At 40.0% G+C, this 20658-nt stretch overlaps 2 protein-coding genes across 2 annotated transcripts in view; one reads left to right on the forward strand and one right to left on the reverse strand.

The window, feature by feature from the left end:
* Positions 1-346: 346 nt before the first annotated feature.
* LOC117506839 (cytochrome b561 domain-containing protein 2) lies at positions 347-3852 on the forward strand. Its single transcript, XM_034166473.1, has 3 exons — positions 347-737; positions 849-886; positions 2884-3852. The coding sequence occupies exons 1-3, from the start codon at positions 593-595 to the stop codon at positions 3385-3387; spliced, it is 687 nt and encodes a 228-aa protein (XP_034022364.1). The 5' UTR covers positions 347-592; the 3' UTR covers positions 3388-3852.
* Positions 3853-6295: 2443 nt separating this feature from the next.
* The window catches only part of rad54l2 (RAD54 like 2), a 63443-nt gene continuing 49080 nt past the window's right edge, over positions 6296-20658 (reverse strand). Inside the window, exons 20-22 of the mRNA XM_034166474.1 lie at positions 15071-15160; positions 14899-14991; positions 6296-10211 (exon numbers count right to left, since the gene is read on the reverse strand). Of these exons, the coding sequence (XP_034022365.1) occupies positions 9223-10211; positions 14899-14991; positions 15071-15160 (1172 nt within the window). The 3' untranslated portion in view covers positions 6296-9222. The remainder of the gene's footprint in view (positions 10212-14898; positions 14992-15070; positions 15161-20658) is intronic.

A 20658-nucleotide genomic window follows, 5' to 3' on the forward strand; every position in this document is an offset into this window, starting at 1 on the left:
TAGCTGTAATTAGCAGGAAAAGGGCGGTTGAGCATTTTTCAAAATAAAAGCACAAGCGTTAATATATTTTTTAACTCTTTACATCGTCTATTGCTTGCTTCATCTAGAATCACAGTTTTCAGATATTAACAGAGCGAAAAGAGCGAGCGCAACACTGACTCTGAAGTGACAATCTCACACGGAGGTTCAAATTTCAAATGTAGGGTTTTCCCTTGGTGACGATTAAATTCCCATTATCGTGCAAGACTGAAAAACACAAAGATGTGCTGTATGTTTTAATATACATTTAATATATTTGAGGGGCAGTTCATAGAACAGTGCTTTTATTTTGAAAATCTAAAAGAAGCCTTTATCTTTCTTTTTTTTGACAGAAAGCAAGTGTGAAGATATGTGGACGAAAGAATACACTCGAAGGGGTTAGCGTTATCTGAAAACTGTAGAGCTGTTGTTTATAAGGTAATTTATTATCTTAATAATAGCTCGCTTCGGTTTAACTTCCGTTTCCTGGCTTCAGCAGTGGGAGACGTTTCATTCAAAGAAAGTAGCTGTTGTTTGTAGATGACAGACTGTGGGTCTTTTCCTGTTCGCGTTAATGTTGCCAAATATGGCTCACAACAAAGAGCACGAAGCCGAGCCTCGAGTCTACGGTTACATTAGAACAGCTTCGGTGGTACTGACTCATATTATCTGTGTCACCTTCACCGTAGTCATCGCGGTTCTCTGTAGACCGGGTAAAAGTAAGTGTTTCTCCTCCTGCTTTAACTTCCAATGCTCTGACATGTACGAGTTTACGAACATGTACAGTTCGTAAACTGGAACTGGCATTTTATGTATGTGTTTTGTTTTAGGTTGGTTTTCTTGGCATCCTTTCTGCATGACACTGGCTGTAAGTGAAACTTCATAAATACTAAACTACAAGAGAGTTCAAGTGTATTTGTCCCATTGTAGGTTGTAACCTGTCATGGGGTCGCTTGGTAACAAAATTAGCGTGTAAACCATTTAGGACTTTCGGTAATTTGTCTACATAGTACATCCATTTTCAAAGGTCAGGGCTGGTAGCGTGCGCTGGTGCTGTGCATTTCCACATCCGTGGCACACAACCAACTTGGTTCCTGGATGGCAACCACCCAGGCACACAACCAGACCGTCGACACGTTTCACAAGTAACCATATATCAGGGCCAAGTTTGGTCCTCGAGAGCCACATTCTTGGCACTCTTAGTTGTCTCCCTGCTCCAACACACCTGAATCCAATGAAAGGCTCATTTAAAGTCTGCTAACGAGTCTTTCATTGGATTCAGGTGTGTTGGAGCAGGGAGACAACTGAGTGTCAGGAATGTGGCTCTCGAGGACCGAACTTGGCCACCCCTGCCATATATACACTACAGTCAGGTGGAACGTGGATGTTCCCTTGGCCTCCTCCGGCTGCTGGCAGAGCTGCCAACCGTCCCGCGTTGGGTGGTATTTACTATCTACCCCTATGTCCCATGTTAGTGTGTGTGGGATGCCCATTAGTCCTGCAATTGTGTGGGTCCAGGCACGCCACCAGACCCCCCTAGTTATGCTTTGCCACATTGGCGCTCACGGCCACACGTGGGTGTCTCACATTGGTACATTCAAATGTTGGCAGGCATGTGCTGGGATCTTTAACACAGATGCACACTGCAAAACTGACTTGGGTCCTGGATGGCAGCCACCCAGGGAGATAACCAGGCCATCCACACCTCTCAAAAGTAGCCATATTTTCACAGCTAGGTGAAAGTGGGCATCCCCTTAGCCTTCTCCAGCCACTAGGATCCTCAACACTGACGCACCTGCATGTAGGGCCAACCTAGAGAAATGCACTCCAGGGTCAGAATGTTGTAGCTGGTGTTTAACAATACAAGTTATACTGTTTATATCAGTCTCCCATAATAACTTAGTTTGACTCATAGCCATTCCAGTAGGACACAAGGATTCTCTAAAGTGACATAATACCAAAGACATCCACTCATCATCTTAGGTCACTGTTTGCCATCCAGGTCTCACTTCTGCAAATATCACAGCATTGTCCATGAAGTCAAGGTCAGTAAATCGTCACCAACAAAACCCAGTGCTTCGGTTTGGTGCAGAAGGTTCTCACTTCAAATTCCACACTTGCCACATTTCTCAATGAAATGTGGAATTGCGTCAGGAAGGGCATCTGGCATACAAACTGTGCCAAATCAGCATTGCTGTGGGGACCCTGAGTGCAAACAAGGGAGTAGCTGAAGGGACTTACATTTTAGAGTTAGCTTGCCCAATTACTCATGGGCTCTGAAAATGGAGAGACTATATATAAAAATGGCTGAAATTCCTCAGCAATCAATGGGATACTTTTGTTAAAGCCCTTGATTTAAAGCTGAAAGTTTACACCACAAGTGCATATTGTTTCATTTCAAATCCATTGTAGTGGTGCACAGCAGGTAAAACGGCCAAAAAATTGTCGCTTGTGGACCTGGGACTGCACTGAACCCAAGCACACTAACCACTTGGCCACCACCCCTGCCGCCAAACTAACTCTGAGGATTTTTATTTTAATTACAAGCTCACTTACACCACCTTTCTGAAGACAAGTTTGGGGATGGTACATAAACATTTCCAAGTCGCTGAATTGGCCTTGGACTTCATGTACATCACCCACTACAAACGCACCCCACTTTGCATGTTAAGGAATAACATACCCCAGGATTTGTATTAACATCAAAACTGTATGAAGTGCTCCTCTTAGAACAACCAAAATTGACATCAAAATGTAGTTACTTTAGCGACAAATAAATTAGACAAAAACATAATCCCTTAGTAAAAGTAAGAATAAAAAGATTAATGAAATGCTCTGGTCTGAACATATTTTTCTTTTTACCAGTTTTCCTTCTTCATGACGGAGGCCATCCTCCTCTTTTCCCCCCACGGCTCCCTCGGCAGATGGTTTTCGCACAAGACCAAAGTTCGCATTCACTGGATCCTGCAGTACCTGAGTGTATCCTGTGCCCTCTGCGGACTCGCAGCCATCATCAAAAACAAAGAGCTGAGTGGTAAACCCCACTTCACCTCGTGGCACGGCCTGCTGGGCCTGATCACGGTGTGTGTGGCGGTAGTGCAGGCCGTGGCAGCTATACCCTTAATCTACCACTCTCTAGTCAAAGGCTGGTCTCTGGCCAAACTCAAACGCTACCATGCAGCATCCGGACTTGTCACCTACCTGCTCGGCAGCATCACCTTGCTCCTCGGCCTCTCCTCTGAATGGTTCAGTGCGGCTTTTAGGGAGTCCATTTGGTTCCTGATAGCGTTCTGCCCAATAGCTGCGGCTCTGGACATAATGAACCAAGTGAGCAGAGCTTACATGGTGAAAAAACGCTTACAATCGTGACAAAGGCCACAGTTGTAGAAATACTCCAAATACGTCAGACGTTTTCAGAACAGACTTGTAGTGTTTTTTGTTTTGTTTTTTGTTGTTGTTGCAGTCATATGTAATACCTGTAAATCTGACATATATATTGTAGACATGCATGTTTATACCAGAATGTAATGCATTTGATTCCCAACCACTGAGTGACAGAGCTTTGCTTCGATCCTTTTAAGCATATCAACTTTGGCCCCACCGACCATATAACTGTTAAGGATGAAAGTTAACCTTTTTTCTGTTCTTTTTTTTATGCTGCACACAAAGAATTAATGTTTCCTCAATTGTACTTGACTAGTTAATAACTAATTTTGGCACGTTAATAAGATCAAATATAAGCAGAAAACTCCAAACTAATAATTAAAAAAAAAAAAAAAACGTATAGACCTACAAGTTGGAAACGGGCATTAACACAGTGAACTAGGTGGACATCTCCGTGACTGATTCCGTATTCTTCAGCTACAGGCACATTTTAGGAAAGTGACTTTTGATTCCTCATACCTGTCCTTCATAAGGATGGAAAATAAGATTTTATCAACATCGATACTGCTTATCGATCAGATTCTTTGTTGATTCCTGATTACTTTTCTGTGTGGAAAAAAATGTAGGCCTATACAGGTTTTCACCATCAACGCAGATGTGTTAATCTTGTTGCAGTTTGATGTCCTGATGCCAGATGTGGAATTGATAAGAGGAATTTACAGTGCATCCAGAAAGTGTTCACAGTGCTTCACTTGTTCCACATTTTGTTATGTTACAGCCTTACTACAAAATGTAGTCACTATTTTTTTCCTCACACTTCTACAAACAGTACTCCATAATGACAATGTGAAAAGTTTTTTTTTTTTTTTTTTTTTGATTTTTGCAAATTTATTAAAACAAACAGCAGAAAAAAAACAAAACAAAGAAATCATATGTACACAAGTATTCACAGCCTTTGTCATGAAGCCCAAAATTGAGCTCAGGTGCATCCTGTTTCCACTGATCATTCTTGAGATGTTTCTACAGCTTAATTGGAGTCCACCTGGGGTAAATTCAGTTGATTGGACATGATTTGGAAAGACACACACCTGTTTACATATAAGGTCCCACAGTTGACAGTGCATGTCAGAGCACAAACCAAACATGAAGTCAAAGGAATTGTCTGTAGACCTCAGAGACAGGATTGTCTTGAGGCACAAATATGGGGAAGGGCACAGAAACATTTCTGGTGCTTTGAAGGTCCCAATGAGCACAGTGACCTCCATCATCTGTAAATAGAAGAAGCTTGGATCCAGGACTCTTCCTAGTGCTGACCACCCGTCTAAACTGAGCGATCGGGGAAGAAGGGCCTTAGTCAGGGAGGTGACCAAGAACCCAATGGTCACTCTGTCAGAGCTCCAGCATTCCTGTGTGGAGACAGAACCTTCCAGAAGGACACCCATCTCTGCAGCAATCTACCAATTAGGCCTGTATGGTAGAGTGGCCAGATGGAAGCCACTCCTTAGTAAAAGGCACATGGCATCCTGCCTGGAGTTTGGCAAAAGGCACCTGAAGGACTCTGACCACGAGAAACAAAATTCTCTAGTCTTATGAGACAAACATTGAACTCTTTGGAGTAAATGTCATGCGTCATGTTTGGACAAAGCCAGTCACCATCCCTACATTGAAGCGTGGTGGCAGCATCATGCTGTGGAGATGTTTTTCAGCTGCAGGAACTGGGAGACTAGTCAGGATTGAGGTAGATAAATGCAGCAATACACAGAGACATCCTGGATGAAAACCTGCTCCAGAGCGCCGCGCTTGACCTCAGACTGAGGCGACAGTTCATCTTTCAGCAGGGCAATGACCCTAAGCACACAGCCGAGATATCAAAGGAGTGGTTTCAGGACAACTCTGTGAATGTTCTTGAGTGACCAAGCCAGAGCTCAGTCCTGAATCCAACTGAACACCTCTGGAGAGATCTAAAAATGGCTGTGCACTGACATTCCCCATCCAACCTGATGGAGCTTGAGAGGTGCTGCAAAGAGGAATGGACAAAATTGCCCAAAGATAGGTGTGCCAAGCTTGTGGCATCATATTCAAGAAGACTTCAGGCTGTAATTGCTGTCAAAGGTGCATCAACAAAACATTGAGCAAAGGGTGTAAATACTTATGTACACATGATTTCTTTGTTCATAAATTTGCAAATTAAAAAAAAAAAAAATCATGTTCCATGTTGTCATTATGGGGTGTTGTGAGTAGAATTTTGAGAGTAAAAATGAATTTACTCCATTTTGCAATAAGGCTGTAACACAAAATGTGGAAAAAGTGAAGTGCTGTGAATACTTTCTGGATGCACCGTATAATGTCTGAGGCATAAGATTCTGAAGCATTAAAATATTTGGAATCTGTTCTCAACAAAAACCAATTTCTGATTCCCATCCCTCGTACTTCAGCCAAACTGAATTGATACTTTTTCCTATGCACTAAATTATTTGCTGGAAACAAACAAATTAAAAGTCTTGGAGACGTCCTTATTGTCAGAAATAAAAGTAATCATTGAAGTCGGGGACCACTCAAAATCAACCACAATGGGAATGTAAACATTGTCTATAAATTTAACATTTAAACAATTACAATGTAATACTTAAACAGTTATTGAAGATAGATTTTTGTTAATGATTTCCTATTCAATCTATTGTCAACCAGAATTAATGGACGAGTTGACTACACAATAGTTAGGTGACTAATCAGGTACGAGCAAGTTGTTAGGACTAGTCCCAACCCTAATGTTTCTCAGGTTGCTGCTGTCCTGCCTTTTGACTGCTGATACTGCCTTTAATTATTGATTGAGCTGACTATTTGTAAAACTATATTAAATCACAATAAAGATATGTTACAAAAATCAAAGCACTTGCAGACATTTCACACTGCAGTAGCAGAGTGTTTTATTGGTAAAATAACATTGATAACACAGCTGTATTCTGTTTCAATCTAGGCTGCATGTATGAAAATCTTTTTCTGCACCAGCCATCAATGGGTGAAAGTGAGAACAAAAAAAATTGTTAAAAAATGTATTTTTCCATTATAAATAAATACATTTCAGACACTTACACTGAATTAAGGGGAAAACAGCCAGTTGAGTGAACACCAGTAAGAAGTCATAAAAACGTTTTAAAAACAGACACCCATGAAACAAAAAAAGCACAGCAGGGTGAATTAAAAATCTTATGTTTACAAGAATAAATGCAGGGTTTCCAAATGATTGAGAAGACTGAACAAATTCATGGGGTCAGTATGTTTCTCAAGCAAATAGGTAAAGTTTTCAGAGTGCTAGCTCTAACTCTTTATCAAGCCATGCCACCAGTTATGTCATGTTCAAGAAAAATGGGGCCATCTGTGATTTTAAAATGAAAAATGCTTAAACAAACAAAACAGGGAAGGAGCCAAGAGATCCCTGCACAAGAAGTCATATGTAAAAATGAGATTCTATAAGGACTGATGCTACATATAATCGACAGTATCCATTGTGTCTTAAAAGCTACTACCGCTACTGCATCTAGCACAAATATCAAAGGAGGGAGAGGACTTTCCTTGATCTAAATATCTTGAGGTATCATCAACAACACACAAAGACGAGGTTACAGAGAATGGTGAAGATAAACACTCCTAAAGCACTGCAGACCTACTCTGTTAACACTATACAGCATTAAAGATGCACCTGTGTGATAAACTACCATGTAACGGCACTGTCAGTTTTGTAAGGCCACCACACAACCAGGCTTGGACCTGTCACTGGTGATGGCTGGTGGCTACGGTACACGGGCTAAGGTATTATACACTCGGACTGCGTAATTGTGACTGACTGTATGGTTTAGGTAGCATCTGTTCTTGTTAAGAATCTGAAAATAACCTTTAAAAACAATTTATCGGGTGGATGTTTCCTCAGTAACGGTATGGACATGCCAGGGAGAAAATGAACAAATGTATGGCACAACAAGAAACAGATAAATTTTTGCAAATGAGCTAGCAACTCTGTGCTTGGACTCTATTTCCCTGGTGTTTATGTACATTTTTAACCATAACAAGTAAGCTTGATGCCCACTGTGTACATGACTTTAAAACTGATGTACTGGGATTAATGCTAAGATCAAGACCCCTCTGTGTTAATTAAGGCTAAAAATGACAGAACACAGTCCACATCCATGCCTCAGCCTGTGCATTAGCAAAGGCTAGCATGAAACTACATTCAGTTCAGCTTTTAAAAAAAAAATTGAAAGTTGAATGTAATTTTGTGTTTTCAACATCAAACCAAGGGCCTAGTTGTCATATTGATAATCACTGTAATAATAAGTCCTCTCCAGAAAACCAAAATCTGCACAATGCACAGTATCAACTTGCAATATAAACAACAATGGCTGCTATATACAAAGTATCAACAGTTATAGTAATACACATATCCTTACAACAGGGGCTGCTACAATGTCTATCAAACAGCTAATGACTAAAATACACTAGGAAATGTCAAAATTTTAAGATTTTCTCTAAATATATTGTCAGGTAAATTTTGACAAGACACCACCTTCCATAACCAGTGTGCATTTTTAATTTACTTAAAGAATTGTACATCAGGCCTGTTTACCGGAAGTCCTTAAGACCTGCTAAACCAGACAAAATAGTAATTGTGCAGCAGGTATTTGTGCCATGTGTAACAGAGATGTTCATATTTTCAGCTTCCACCAAAATGAACACCATGATCATAATATATTGTGAGAAAATCCAAATTGGAGCAATTTCATCAAATCATTTATTTTGAAACTGGAGGAAACACTGCATGATGAGGTCTTACCTAAACCCCCCTGCCCCCCCAAAAGATTCAGCTGGTCCCCGTACATAAATGTCTGTTCCCATTGCCCTGTTGGCTGAGCTGCAGTTTAGGATATTCAGCATAAGGATTTCTTAATGACTTTTAAAGCCATTAAGTTACAATTCAACTCTCTCTTTGTAAGGGGCGTGTGAACATTTGTGTGTGAACTTTACTATAATCACATTAGGAATGGGAATTTCAACTTATTTCACTGATTATACAGGGTTTTTAAATCAAATACCTAGGTTATCAGGTACCTTAAAAATCCAATTAAAGCTTGCAATTATAAACACTGAGGTAAAAACATTTTCAGATTCCAAACAACCTGCTTAATTCCAACATGTAGCAACATCTTAAGTTATAGGTGACATCACTTTTTGTACACACATCGCAGAAGTCCAAACTGATCTTTTTCAGGGCTAAATTTTGTTTATAGTGAAGCAGTTTCTACATCCATATACATACAAATAACTGTGGGATGTTGTGGATACTTAACATAAAATCGAAACTGTAAAAAATAGACAAATAATTTTGGATAATGACCCCTTTATAACTAAATAATAAAAGTTGAACTGAAATGGCTAGTTTTAGAAATGCAATTTTCAGTGCAGCTTACCACAACCTTTGCTAATTTCATGTGTGGTTGAGATTAAGCACTTAAAAAAAAAGAACTTAGTCATTTTGAATCCCAACCACATTCATTGTTTGGACATAAAAGACACATAGCTCAACAGCAGAAAGCTCATCATTAAATGCTTTTGACACTTTTTCGTGGAAAAAAAAAAATCAAAATTTGATATAATGTCAGGACTAAATAGGGATTTTCCTCATTTTCTTATTTGGTCTCTTTATTACAGTGAAGAAATTCACTAAGTTCAGCTAGTTGTGTAAACACAGTTATTCCCATCCCTAATGTACTTTAGGTTCAGCATTTTTAATAAATGTCTGTGTGAAACCCCTCCTCTGATCAGTCTTTACTGTCCTGTCACTTCTATTACATCATCATCATCAGAACTACTACCGCCATTCTCTGTATTCTGATGTCTGTCGGGTTGGGTCAGAGCCGCTCCCAGCAAACTGGAATTGGGACTGTTAAAATGGGAGAGAAAGCCGGATGGAGCAGAGCTGGGGTTGGATACTGGGAAGCCCCCTGGTCCGGACAGAAGAGGGCTAGGGAACATCCTTGACTCAGAGAGCAAAGACTGACTGTAGTTGAGAGGAAAGCTTGGTGAAAGCAGGCTAGCCATGCCGGGGTTCATCAGAAATGGGGGCAGAGAACCTGAGCCTAGGGACGAAGTTACTGCTGAAGATGTAGAGGACATAGGAATGGTGGTGGTAACAGTGGAGTAACTGGCGGGCAGAGAAGATGAGGAGGGGGCAGGGAGGTGTCCGTTTCCTGTGACTGACCCTGAAGAAGGGTACATGCTCTGTAGGTCAGCCAGTGTTTGTCCTGGTGTCTGGAGGAATGAAGAACTGCCACCTCCACCCATCAGGAGCGGGTGACTCATGTGGCCAAGGTTGGCCAGTAGGGGCGAAGAGTTCAGACCCACGGGAGGAAAACTGAGTGCGCTGGAGCCCATGGACAGTCCAGAGAAATGTGCTGCAGCAGAACTGCGTTTACCGCCAAACTGTGTGTTAATTTGGCTTTCAGTGCGCTTGCGTTTACCACCACGCATCTCTAAAGCGTTCAGAAAGTCGTCGCTGAGGTGTCTGCTCAGTTCATCCGGCTGACTGTTTTGTGAGATGCCTCCGTCCCTGATTGGGACAGCTGATCTGTTTGTCGATGATGGCAATTCGTTCGCCACCCCAGCAGCGGCGTCACCAGCGTAGTGGCTGAGCTCTGTCAGAATCTCTGAGTTTAACGGAGATACGGACCGCTGCTCCCCGCCGGGGATTCGCTGTTGTTGCTCCACAGGGGAGGAGCAGCCGTTACTAACTGGATGGAACAAGGAACTCTGCATGTCTGCAAAACGATAAAAACGAAAACACCTTAGACACAAAATGAAACACTTAAATGTACATTATCTTTTTCCTCTCAAATCTTTATGACTAAAAGGTCAACTCAAAATAAGACGTGCTAACAAACGTGTACTTTAAAGGAATAAGTGTGACACGTATCGTTCAAAATTCTACTATTCTGGGTTAAAATGAAGAAATATTAGAAAGTCTTGGTATAAATGATCACAGCTGATGAAAATGTATTATTTTTGTGCCTCTTATGCACATCTGTCTTACACATACAGTAGTGTTCATAATAATAGTAGTGCTATGTGACTAAAAAGATTAATCCAGGTTTTGAGTATATTTCTTATTGTTACATGGGAAACAAGGTACCAGTAGATTCAGTAGATTCTCACAAATCCAACAAGACCAAGCATTCATGATATGCACACTCTTAAGGCTATGAAACTGGGCTATTAGTAAAAAAAAAAAAAAAAAAAAAAAAGTAGAAAAGGGGGTGTTCACAATAATAGTAGCATCTGCTGTTGACGCTACAGACTCAAAACTATACTCAACAAAAATATAAACGCAACACTTTTAGTTTTGCTCCCATTTTGTATGAGATGAACTCAAAGATCTAAAACTTTTTCCACATACACAATATCACCATTTCCCTCAAATATTGTTCACAAACCAGTCTAAATCTGTGATAGTGAGCACTTCTCCTTTGCTGAGATAATCCATCCCACCTCACAGGTGTGCCATATCAAGATGCTGATTAGACGCCATGATTAGTGCACAGGTGTGCCTTAGACTGCCCACAATAAAAGGCCACTCTGAAAGGTGCAGTTTTGTTTTATTGGGGGGGATACCAGTCAGTATCTGGTGTGACCACCATTTGCCTCATGCAGTGCAACACATCTCCTTCGCATCATCCGTGAAGAGAACACCTCTCCAACGTGCCAAACGCCAGCGAATGTGAGCATTTGCCCACTCAAGTCGGTTACGACGACGAACTGGAGTCAGGTCGAGACCCCGATGAGGACGACGAGCATGCAGATGAGCTTCCCTGAGATCGTTTCTGACAGTTTGTGCAGAAATTCTTTGGTTATGCAAACCGATTGTTCCAGCAGCTGTCCGAGTGGCTGGTCTCAGACGATCTTGGAGGTGAACATGCTGGATGTGGAGGTCCTGGGCTGGTGTGGTTACACATGGTCTGTGGTTGTGAGGCTGGTTGGATGTACTGCCAAATTCTCTGAAACGCCTTTGGAGACGGCTTATGGTAGAGACATGAACATTCAATACACGAGCAACAGCTCTGGTTGACATTCCTGCTGTCAGCATGCCAATTGCATGCTCCCTCAAATCTTGCGACATCTGTGGCATTGTGCTGTGTGATAAAACTGCACCTTTCAGAGTGGCCTTTTATTGTGGGCAGTCTAAGGCACACCTGTGCACTAATCATGGTGTCTAATCAGCATCTTGATATGGCACACCTGTGAGGTGGGATGGATTATCTCAGCAAAGGAGAAGTGCTCACTATCACAGATTTAGACTGGATTGTGAACAATATTTGAGGGAAATGGTGATATTGTGTATGTGGAAAAAGTTTTAGATCTTTGAGTCCATCTCATACAAAATGGGAGCAAAACCAAAAGTGTTGCGTTTATATTTTTGTTGAGTGTATTATGTTCAAACTGCTTTTTTAGGAATCCTGTGAACCACTAAACTAGTATTTAGTTGTATAACCACAGTTTTTCATGATTTCTTCACATCTGCGAGGCATTCATTTTGTTGGTTTGGAAACAAGATTTTGCTCGTTTACTAGTGTGCTTGGGGTCATTGTCTTGTTGAAACACCCATTTCAAGGGCATGTCCTCTTCAGCATAAGGCAACATGACCTCTTCAAGTATTTTGACATATCCAAACTGATCCATGATACCTGGTATGCGATATATAGACCCAACACCATAGTAGGAGAAACATGCCCATATCATGATGCTTGCACCACCATGCTTCACTGTCTTCACTGTGAACTGTGGCTTGAATTCTGAGTTTGGGGGTCGTCTCACAAACTGTCTGTGGCCCTTGGACCCAAAAAGAACAGTTTTACTCTCATCAGTCCACAAAATATTCCTCCATTTCTCTTTAGGCCAGTTGATGTGTTCTTTGGCAAATTGAAACCTCTTCTGCACGTCTTTTATTTAACAGAGGGACTTTGCGGGGGATTCTTGCAAATAAATTAGCTTCACACAGGCGTCTTCTAACTGTCACAGCACTTACAGGTAACTCCAGACTGTCTTTAATCATCCTGGAACAGATCAATGGGTGAGCCTTTGCCATTCTGGATATTCTTCTATCCATTTTGATGGTTGTTTTCCATTTTCTTCCACGCGTCTGTTTTTTTTGTCCATTTTAAAGCATTGGAGATCATTGTAGATGAACAGCCTATAATTTTTTGCACCTGCGTATAGGTTTTCCCCTCTCCAATCAACTTTTTAATCAAACTACGCTGTTCCTCTGAACAGTGTCTTGAATGTCCCATTTTCCTCAGGCTTTCAAAGAGAAAAGCATGTTCAACAGGTGCTGGCTTCATCCTTAAATAGGGGACACCTGATTCACACCTGTTTGTTCCACAAAATTTGACGAACTCACTGACTGAATGCCACACTACTATTATTGTGAACACCCCCTTTTCTACTTTTTTTTTTTTTTTTTTTTACTAATAGCCCAATTTCATAGCCTTAAGAGTGTGCATATCATGAATGCTTGGTCTTGTTGGATTTGTGAGAATCTACTGAATCTACTGGTACCTTGTTTCCCATGTAACAATAAGAAATATACTCAAAACCTGGATTAATCTTTTTAGTCACATAGCACTACTATTATTATGAACACTACTGACTTAAGTTCACATACACCTTGTCTAAAAACGTCCGAGCTCAATTTTCCACAAATGTACATGTATTCTGTTTTGTCAAACAATATAAGATGTCAGTTAGAATGTCTACTTTATTTCCTTATAAATTTATTTTAAAATAATCATTACAAGATAGCAATTTCAGTTTTTCTTCACAATGTCAGATGTTCAGTGGTTACTGCGTTAAATACCAGTACACCAAAATGACTGTCTCTTTACACAGCACAGAACAGAATTATTTGTAAAGTCCTAAAGACTATTTGGCATAATAAGAGTAGCTGGGCAACATCTGGTCGTATTTTAAGGGCGTACTTGAAGAAACAGTGCCTTTTGTATAAGTGCTTGGGGGGGCAAAAAAAAATTAAGGCAAGGCTTCCAGAGTAAAATTTTTAATCTCAACAAGCTAGGTTCCTCTTTAGGAGCCATCTCATTCTTCTGTGTGGCTCGGCACAAATCAGGGAAGGTTGTTGGAACTTATACTGACTGTAAGTCCCTTCGGCTGCTCCCTTGTTTGCACTCGGGGTCGCCACAGCAAGTCCAAGGTGGATCTGCATGTTGAACTGGCACAGCTTTTACGCTGGATGCCCTTCCTGACGCAACTCCACATTGCATGGAGAAATGTGGCAGGGGTGGGATTGAACCCGGAGCCTTCTGCACTGAAACCAAGCGCATTAACCACTTGGCCACCACCCCTGCACTGTGAACAAAAATTTGGGGGGGCTCTGTCAGACTTCTGGCTACCTTGTAAAATTTAACTTTTTTTTTTTTTTTTTTTTTTTTTTAAAGGTTGGTGAACTGGGTCCCTGCGGCTGGGGACGGAACTGTGACTCACCTGGTGTGAGAAGCAGAGAGCAGCCTGCGGACCAAACCATCTGTTTTTAAAAACAGACAAACACACTGCTTCGCTTTAAATGCGCAGTAAGTCTATTTCAGATGATCAGCGTGGACCGTCTTTCTCTTTAAAGGCTTTATTTTACTCTTGTGTGTTGTGTTGGAAAGTTGTAGCTTTTGGTGCTACATTGATTAGCTCTTACACAGCTTATGTGAATGTGCTAGTCTTCTGTTTTTTTCTGGGGACATTACAGTGCCACACAAAGGCATATGTACTACAATGTTAAACAGCGCTTCGAGGCACAGAATTTGCCAGGTACATTTTTTGTAATCGAATTATTCAAGTTACTAGACTAATCGCTTCAGCCCTACAGCGGTTTGTGGTGGTGTGTATGCTTGCGAGGATTCTGTGTAAAATGTGGACAGAATCCACATTCGACTTGGGGAAATCAACTGAGGTGAGCTGACTTATAACTCAGCCCATTATGGCACACAATGGCACCAAACTCTACCAGATGTGAGAGCAGCTTTATGTCCACAAGTGTAAGTAAAACCACAAGCATTTATAAGCATAATGCAACTCTTTAGTTTTATAACTGCAGGTGCAAACCAAAGGGGAGTCGGTGGAGCACATTCCTCCAAGACACAACAGGCACTTCAAGCACATTAACCTGCCTCCACACACAAACAGCAAACTGTCACTTGGTTCAACAGCACACTGCTTAATGACAACGCGAGTCTCTGCTGTTCCTGTCATTGTGTGTGCATCAACATTTGTGAATGTCTTAAATCCACTTCTGAATTAGCAGGAACTGGTACCATACCCAGGATATAATGCTTGATTTGATGATTCACCTCTTCAAACTTTTCAAGAACCTTTGAGTCAGATTAGAGTTAATAAATTGTTGGAAATTGCTGCAAAGGAGAACAGAGAAACAATGAATACAACCTATTGTACCTCTTTGCGGGACAGAGGCCCCGACGGCTGGGCGACTGATCTTTCCAGCGCGAACGGCAAAAATTCTTCCGTCATTTGTCCGAATGTAAGTACCTGTGGTGGAGAAAACATCAACTGAAGGAAGCAATTTGCTGAAATGCTCTGTATGCACTGTTATTTTGCTGTTAATTGCCTTTTGATCCTCTGATAAGATGGATACTCTCTCCTGCAGTAATTCGGGTTTGAACATCTGATGAACTATTGGCTCCTGGGATTACAATATCTGTAGGAAAGAACAGAAAAACAGCTGATATTAATGCATCAAATAACCAATTTATCCTGGTGCCTATTCTGTTTTACAAGACATATTTTAATATTTTTTGGAAGGTTAAATGATTTTAAATATTGATACTGTGGAATATTTGATTTACATATGCTACACATTAAAAGTAACACTGTTCATGAAAAATCTATTGCATAGACTTCACTGTTAATGATTAAATGCACTTAAAACTGTTGTTTAACCTTTGTATTTTGAAATATTTGTACAGACAATATTTGTACAGAGAAAAGTAGTTTAAATATTTTAGTTTAAGTTACAAAATTATAATCTGCAATTTATAGTGTACAGTGACAATTGTCACTGTACACTATAAAAATAATACACATGAACATGATTTAATGTGTAAAAGAGGACATCAGATCTGTGTTAGATGCAAGGGGAATAATAAATCAAACATTGTTAATTTTAGATAGTACCATGAATGTAGCAAGAAGGACAGAGAGAAGGAGGGAGAGAGAACAAGATGAATAATTTACCTCTACATCTTGAATGAGTAAATCTTCTGTTTATGTACAAAAAGCACAACCATCTCTATGGCACACGCTGATTCTGTGTTGTAAATGGTGAACCTGCATTTACGAGACCTCCCCACAGAGTAAAAACAATATGGACTTGGGGGATTAAATCATGTCATGTGCGAGTATGACAGCACCTCAAACCAACAAGGTAAATGCTCTGGTCGGGAACTGTATAAGATTTATTTATTTAAATATGAAAGAACAGGCTCTTAATAATTATTAACTATCACATACTGTATTTTTCTTTTCTCAAGATTTGTTTTTGCATAAGTTTGAAAAAACAACAGATCATAAGTTTAGGATAAATTACTTATGAATTTAATTTTCAAAGTGGCGCTAATGACAACACTCATATGGAACATAATTTCGCTTGCAGAGACTGATTTTGGAGATCAAACAATAATTGCAGATGGGCTTTCTGAGGTCCCAGATAGCTTTTCTGATTTCCTTTTCTAACTTTCAGAATTTAGTAAATTAGCATATGGTCCATTGATACTTATGTGTAGACAATAGTCCCTAGAGGCAACTATTTTTGGTTTCAAATCTGGGCAAATGCAGTCCCAGAAAATTCAGAATGTGACAAACAAGAAACAGGTGTTGTAAACAAGTCAATGCTGCTAAAAATACAAACTTGCAGAAACAAAGATACTATTCTGACATGGTTTTGCACATAAGACTGACATGATTTGCACATAAGACTGGTATAGCATGTTTCAAGTACACACATATATGTCAGAAGGTGGGGGGGGGCATACCATATTCTGTTCCCCCTGGTTGAAAAGGTGAAGGAGGACATGTCCCCCCTATCCCCCACCAAATTGCGCCCATGCTGGAGCACACGGCTCTCCTTGGATGGGATGCCAGTCCACCACAGGTTACTTCCATAATTAAGGCTGGTACCCTTCAACAGCTGGTTGGACTGGGTCAATGCAAAGTGTCTTCTCCGTGGACACAAACAGGTAACCTAAAGCTCACACTTGGAATTGAACCCTGACTTATATATTGGTAGAACTACTTCTATAATCTTACTTAATTTATCTTACTACTGAATCAAGAAAGACAGACAAACATGAACGTTAAATTTCCCAGTCCTGGTGTGTTTTTTTTTTTTTTTTTTGAGATTATTTTGGTTTTTAGACAGAGAATATTTACATTGCTTTTTAGATACAAATCTGTTCAGTTTCCTCTCTAGTCCTCAATTTTAAATGGTAAACATAAAATACAACATGGGAGAGATAGGGATTGTAAAACAACGAAAAAAGTGCCTACCGGCCTATCAAAGAGATGTGAAGAGAGAGATACAGAAATTTAAAGCAAATAAAGAAATAACTTGAGTTAAAAAAACACTAAGACAAGACGGCATCATACGGTTCTTGGATTGTCACCTCAACCAAGTCCGCTAGTAGAAGTTTCACATATTTAACCCACTTTCTCCAGTGTTCAATAAAAGCATCCTTCTGTAAACGTAAACAAAAAGTCATCCTTTCCACAACAAAGATCATTCACAATATCAATCCACTCTTGTATAGTGGGGGGTTCAGGAAGCAGCCACTTTCTAGTGAGAGTTTTTTTACAGGCTGAGATCAGTATGCCGAACATATATTTATCACTTCTTGACAGAAAAACAAAAATTCCCAGAAATAGTGTAGTAAAAAGTAGAGGCAAGTCAATGTTCAGAATGTTTTTTTAGTGTTTTATAGATCTCCATCCAAAATGGTTTTATTACTGGGCACTCCCGGAAAATATGCCAGTGGTCTGCCTCCTGACACCCACACTGTCTCCAACATTCACTATCCCCTCATGCAAAGTGTGCTTTCTGCCTAGGTGTGATAAAAAAACGAACACAACACTTCCAACCAAATTCCCTCTACAATTGGGAGTTTGTACATCTCCATACAAAATTCCACAAACCTGACCATTCTTCATTTGATAGTGAGAGATTTCCCTCTTTCTCCCATTTCACTTTAATGTACTCTGTTGTATGTTGTTTCTTAGTCATAAGACCTTTATAGATTTTGGAAATAACTCCCGTGTTTGAAGTGTTTTGATAAGCATCTGTAAATAATCTCAGTATTGGATCCTCTAGATTTGTATTGTTTCTTATATTACGATCAAAATAGTTACAAATCTGAAGATATCTATATATATATATATAAAAAAAAAAAAAATCTTCTCAAGACCATATTTTCTTTTCAAATATTCAAAGTCTTTAAATTGGCCTTTTTTTGTTAAGGAAAAGAAAGCTGTTATTCCTTTTGTGATCCATGATTTGAATCTATGATCCAGCTTGTTAGGTTTAAAACCAGGGTCAAAGGCACACCATTGAATTATTTGTATTTTATCATCCATCTTATATTTGTCTTTTATTATCTTCCAGATTTTAAATTGAGCTTCTATTAAAGGATTTTTCACAGTAACTAGAAGTCCTCCAAGATTTTTTTGAGCTATCAGTACATGTACTGGGGGGTGTTTCATATGGGAGAGAGAGTTCAATATCTTTCCACCTAGTTTTATATGATGGGGTACAAATATTTATCAAAGGTTTAATCTGGGTTGCATAGAAATAGTTTTTGAAATGTGGAAGGGCCATCCCACCTTCTTCCTTTTGGAGTTGTAAGGTTTGACATTTGACCCTGGGCTTTCTCCCCTGCCAGATAAATCGAGATATTATTTTATTTAAATCAGAGAAAAGTTTCTGGGGGATTTATATTGGAAGGGCCTGAAATAAAAAGAGAAATCAAGGCAGAACATTAATTTTTACCAAATTAATTCTAAGGCACACCTGTGCACTAATCATGGTGTCTGATCAGCATCTTGATATGGCACACCTGTGAGGTGCGATGGATTATCTCAGCAAAGGAGAAGTGCTCACTATCACAGATTTAGACTGGTTTGTGAACAATATTTGAGGGAAATGGTGATATTGTGTATGTGGAAAAAGTTTTAGATCTTTGAGTTCATCTCATACAAAATGGGAGCAAAACCAAAAGTGTTGCGTTTATATTTTTGTTGAGTGTATATTCTGAAAGCACAGGTTGTCCTGAAAAAAAAAGAGACATAAAACTTGATTGTGGGATGCAGGGAGAGCTAACAGCAATAATAATACATTTATGCCAGGCGAGTGAACTGTCCAAAAAATGCCCTCGGACCCCAGAGGATTAATTCGATAAGTGAGCAAGAGGGCTGTCTTAAATAGACCAAAACATCATCAGCATATAGTGCCACCTTGTGGACGTCTTCATTTATACAAATTCCCTGGATGTCTTATTTGTTGTGCAAGAGGTTCTATATAAAGGGTGAAGAGCAGCGGTGACAAAGGGCACCCTTGTCGCGTTCCGCGCTCTAAAGTTATAGGATCCGTGAGATAACCATTTATTTTAATATGGGCTGAGGGTTTACTATAAATTGTATTAATTATTTTAACAAATTTTTCATGCATGCCAAATCTTTTTAATACATTACATAGGAAAGGCCAGCTCACCAAGTCAAAAGTTTTCTCGGCATCTAGGCTGATAAATAAAGATTTGATATTATTCTGTTGAATATTTTGCATATAGTTATTAATATACCGTTGACTTTGCCTGTTACCATTATAAATCTTCCCTCTTTGTCTGTTACTTTCGAAACTAATTAAAAAGGTATTTTTTGTGATATTAATATTGCTACCCCTCTCCTACGCCCATTCTTATAAGATGAATAATATACTCTTGAAAAACCCATTCTTTTTAGTTTTTCATGTTCCATTGGGCTGAGATGTGTCTCCTGTAAGAGTACCACCTGCCCATTTTCCTTTTTCTTTTTGGACAATATCTGACTTATTTTAGTTGGGTTTAGAATCCCTTTCACATTAAAAGAAATAACTTTAACTTCTCCCTTATTCATGTTTATCTATATTATATTTGGCATGTGTTAGATCTCTCTCTATTTATCTCTGAAAGTAAAATTATACATACACAATTATCTCTCCCAACAAAAAATAAAAAAAGAACAGTAGCACACAAAGAACAATTTTGAACAAAACTTAAAAAAACTTGCGGTTTCCGAAGGAGAGGCTCGTTTAAATGGAGCCTTGTGAAGCCATAGCCCCCATTAGGGTATGTCCCCTGCTGCATCAGTGGTGGGGCCCTATAGAGCGGCCACATTTTAGTCAGTCTCAATAAAAAATATGTAATACGAACTGAAGGTAACTTGTCAATTCGCGAGTCCCGACATATTTAAATAAAGTAACACACTGTAGAACTCACACATACTGGTGGAAAAACAATCTCTTAACTGTCTATCAGGGTGAGGATCAGAATATTTTAACACTTACATATCCGTGATCATCTTTATTTTAATAAAATGATGAAGCTAACTGTCTGCCGTAGGAGAGCGCCTTCTGAAAGTTTGGAGTTTCTCCTTGTATTGAGAGCGGTGGTGGCCTTTTTTGCGAGTGACATCAGCCGCTTCCCCGAGCTCCGCTTCATCACTCCGGTCAGGCTGTCGCCCCGCAGTCTGCCAGGCGGACAGCTGCTGGATTTCCTCCCGAACCGGGTCAGCGGCGGACTTCACCAAATTAACTGCAAACCCTCATGAGATCGTGCCGCTCGTCGCTTCTGAAGCATTTTGAAACATCCGGGTGCCGTCTTCATAAAAAAAATTTGCATCCACACAGGATAAGGAGTCTGGAACTTTATTTTATTTGCTTTCAGAACTGTCTTGGCTTCAGCGTATTCACTGCGCTTCTTCAGCACCTCAGGAGGGAAGTTATGGTCCACATAAAAGTGAACACTATCACAAAGCACTTCTTTTTTCTGCCATATGCACTGGAGGACCTCTTCCTTGGTCCGGTAACTTCCGAACTGGAGCGCGATGGATCGAGGTTTGGTATTCGGGTCCTTCGGCTTCGGTGCCAGGGCTTGGTGAGCCCGTTCGATCCCG

The sequence above is a fragment of the Thalassophryne amazonica genome, chromosome 3, assembly GCF_902500255.1.
Source record: "Thalassophryne amazonica chromosome 3, fThaAma1.1, whole genome shotgun sequence".
NCBI lineage: Eukaryota > Metazoa > Chordata > Actinopteri > Batrachoidiformes > Batrachoididae > Thalassophryne > Thalassophryne amazonica.

What these genes read in the sequence shown, in the direction of transcription:
- LOC117506839 (XM_034166473.1), top strand. Translation starts at nt 593, where the DNA reads ATGTTGCCAAATATGGCTCACAACAAAGAGCACGAAGCCGAGCCTCGA. An exon ending in TCTCTGTAGACCGGGTAAAA is followed by an intron (nt 738 to 848) that starts GTAAGTGTTTCT and finishes GTTTTGTTTTAG; the next exon opens with GTTGGTTTTCTTGGCATCCT. An exon ending in CTTTCTGCATGACACTGGCT is followed by an intron (nt 887 to 2,883) that starts GTAAGTGAAACT and finishes TCTTTTTACCAG; the next exon opens with TTTTCCTTCTTCATGACGGA.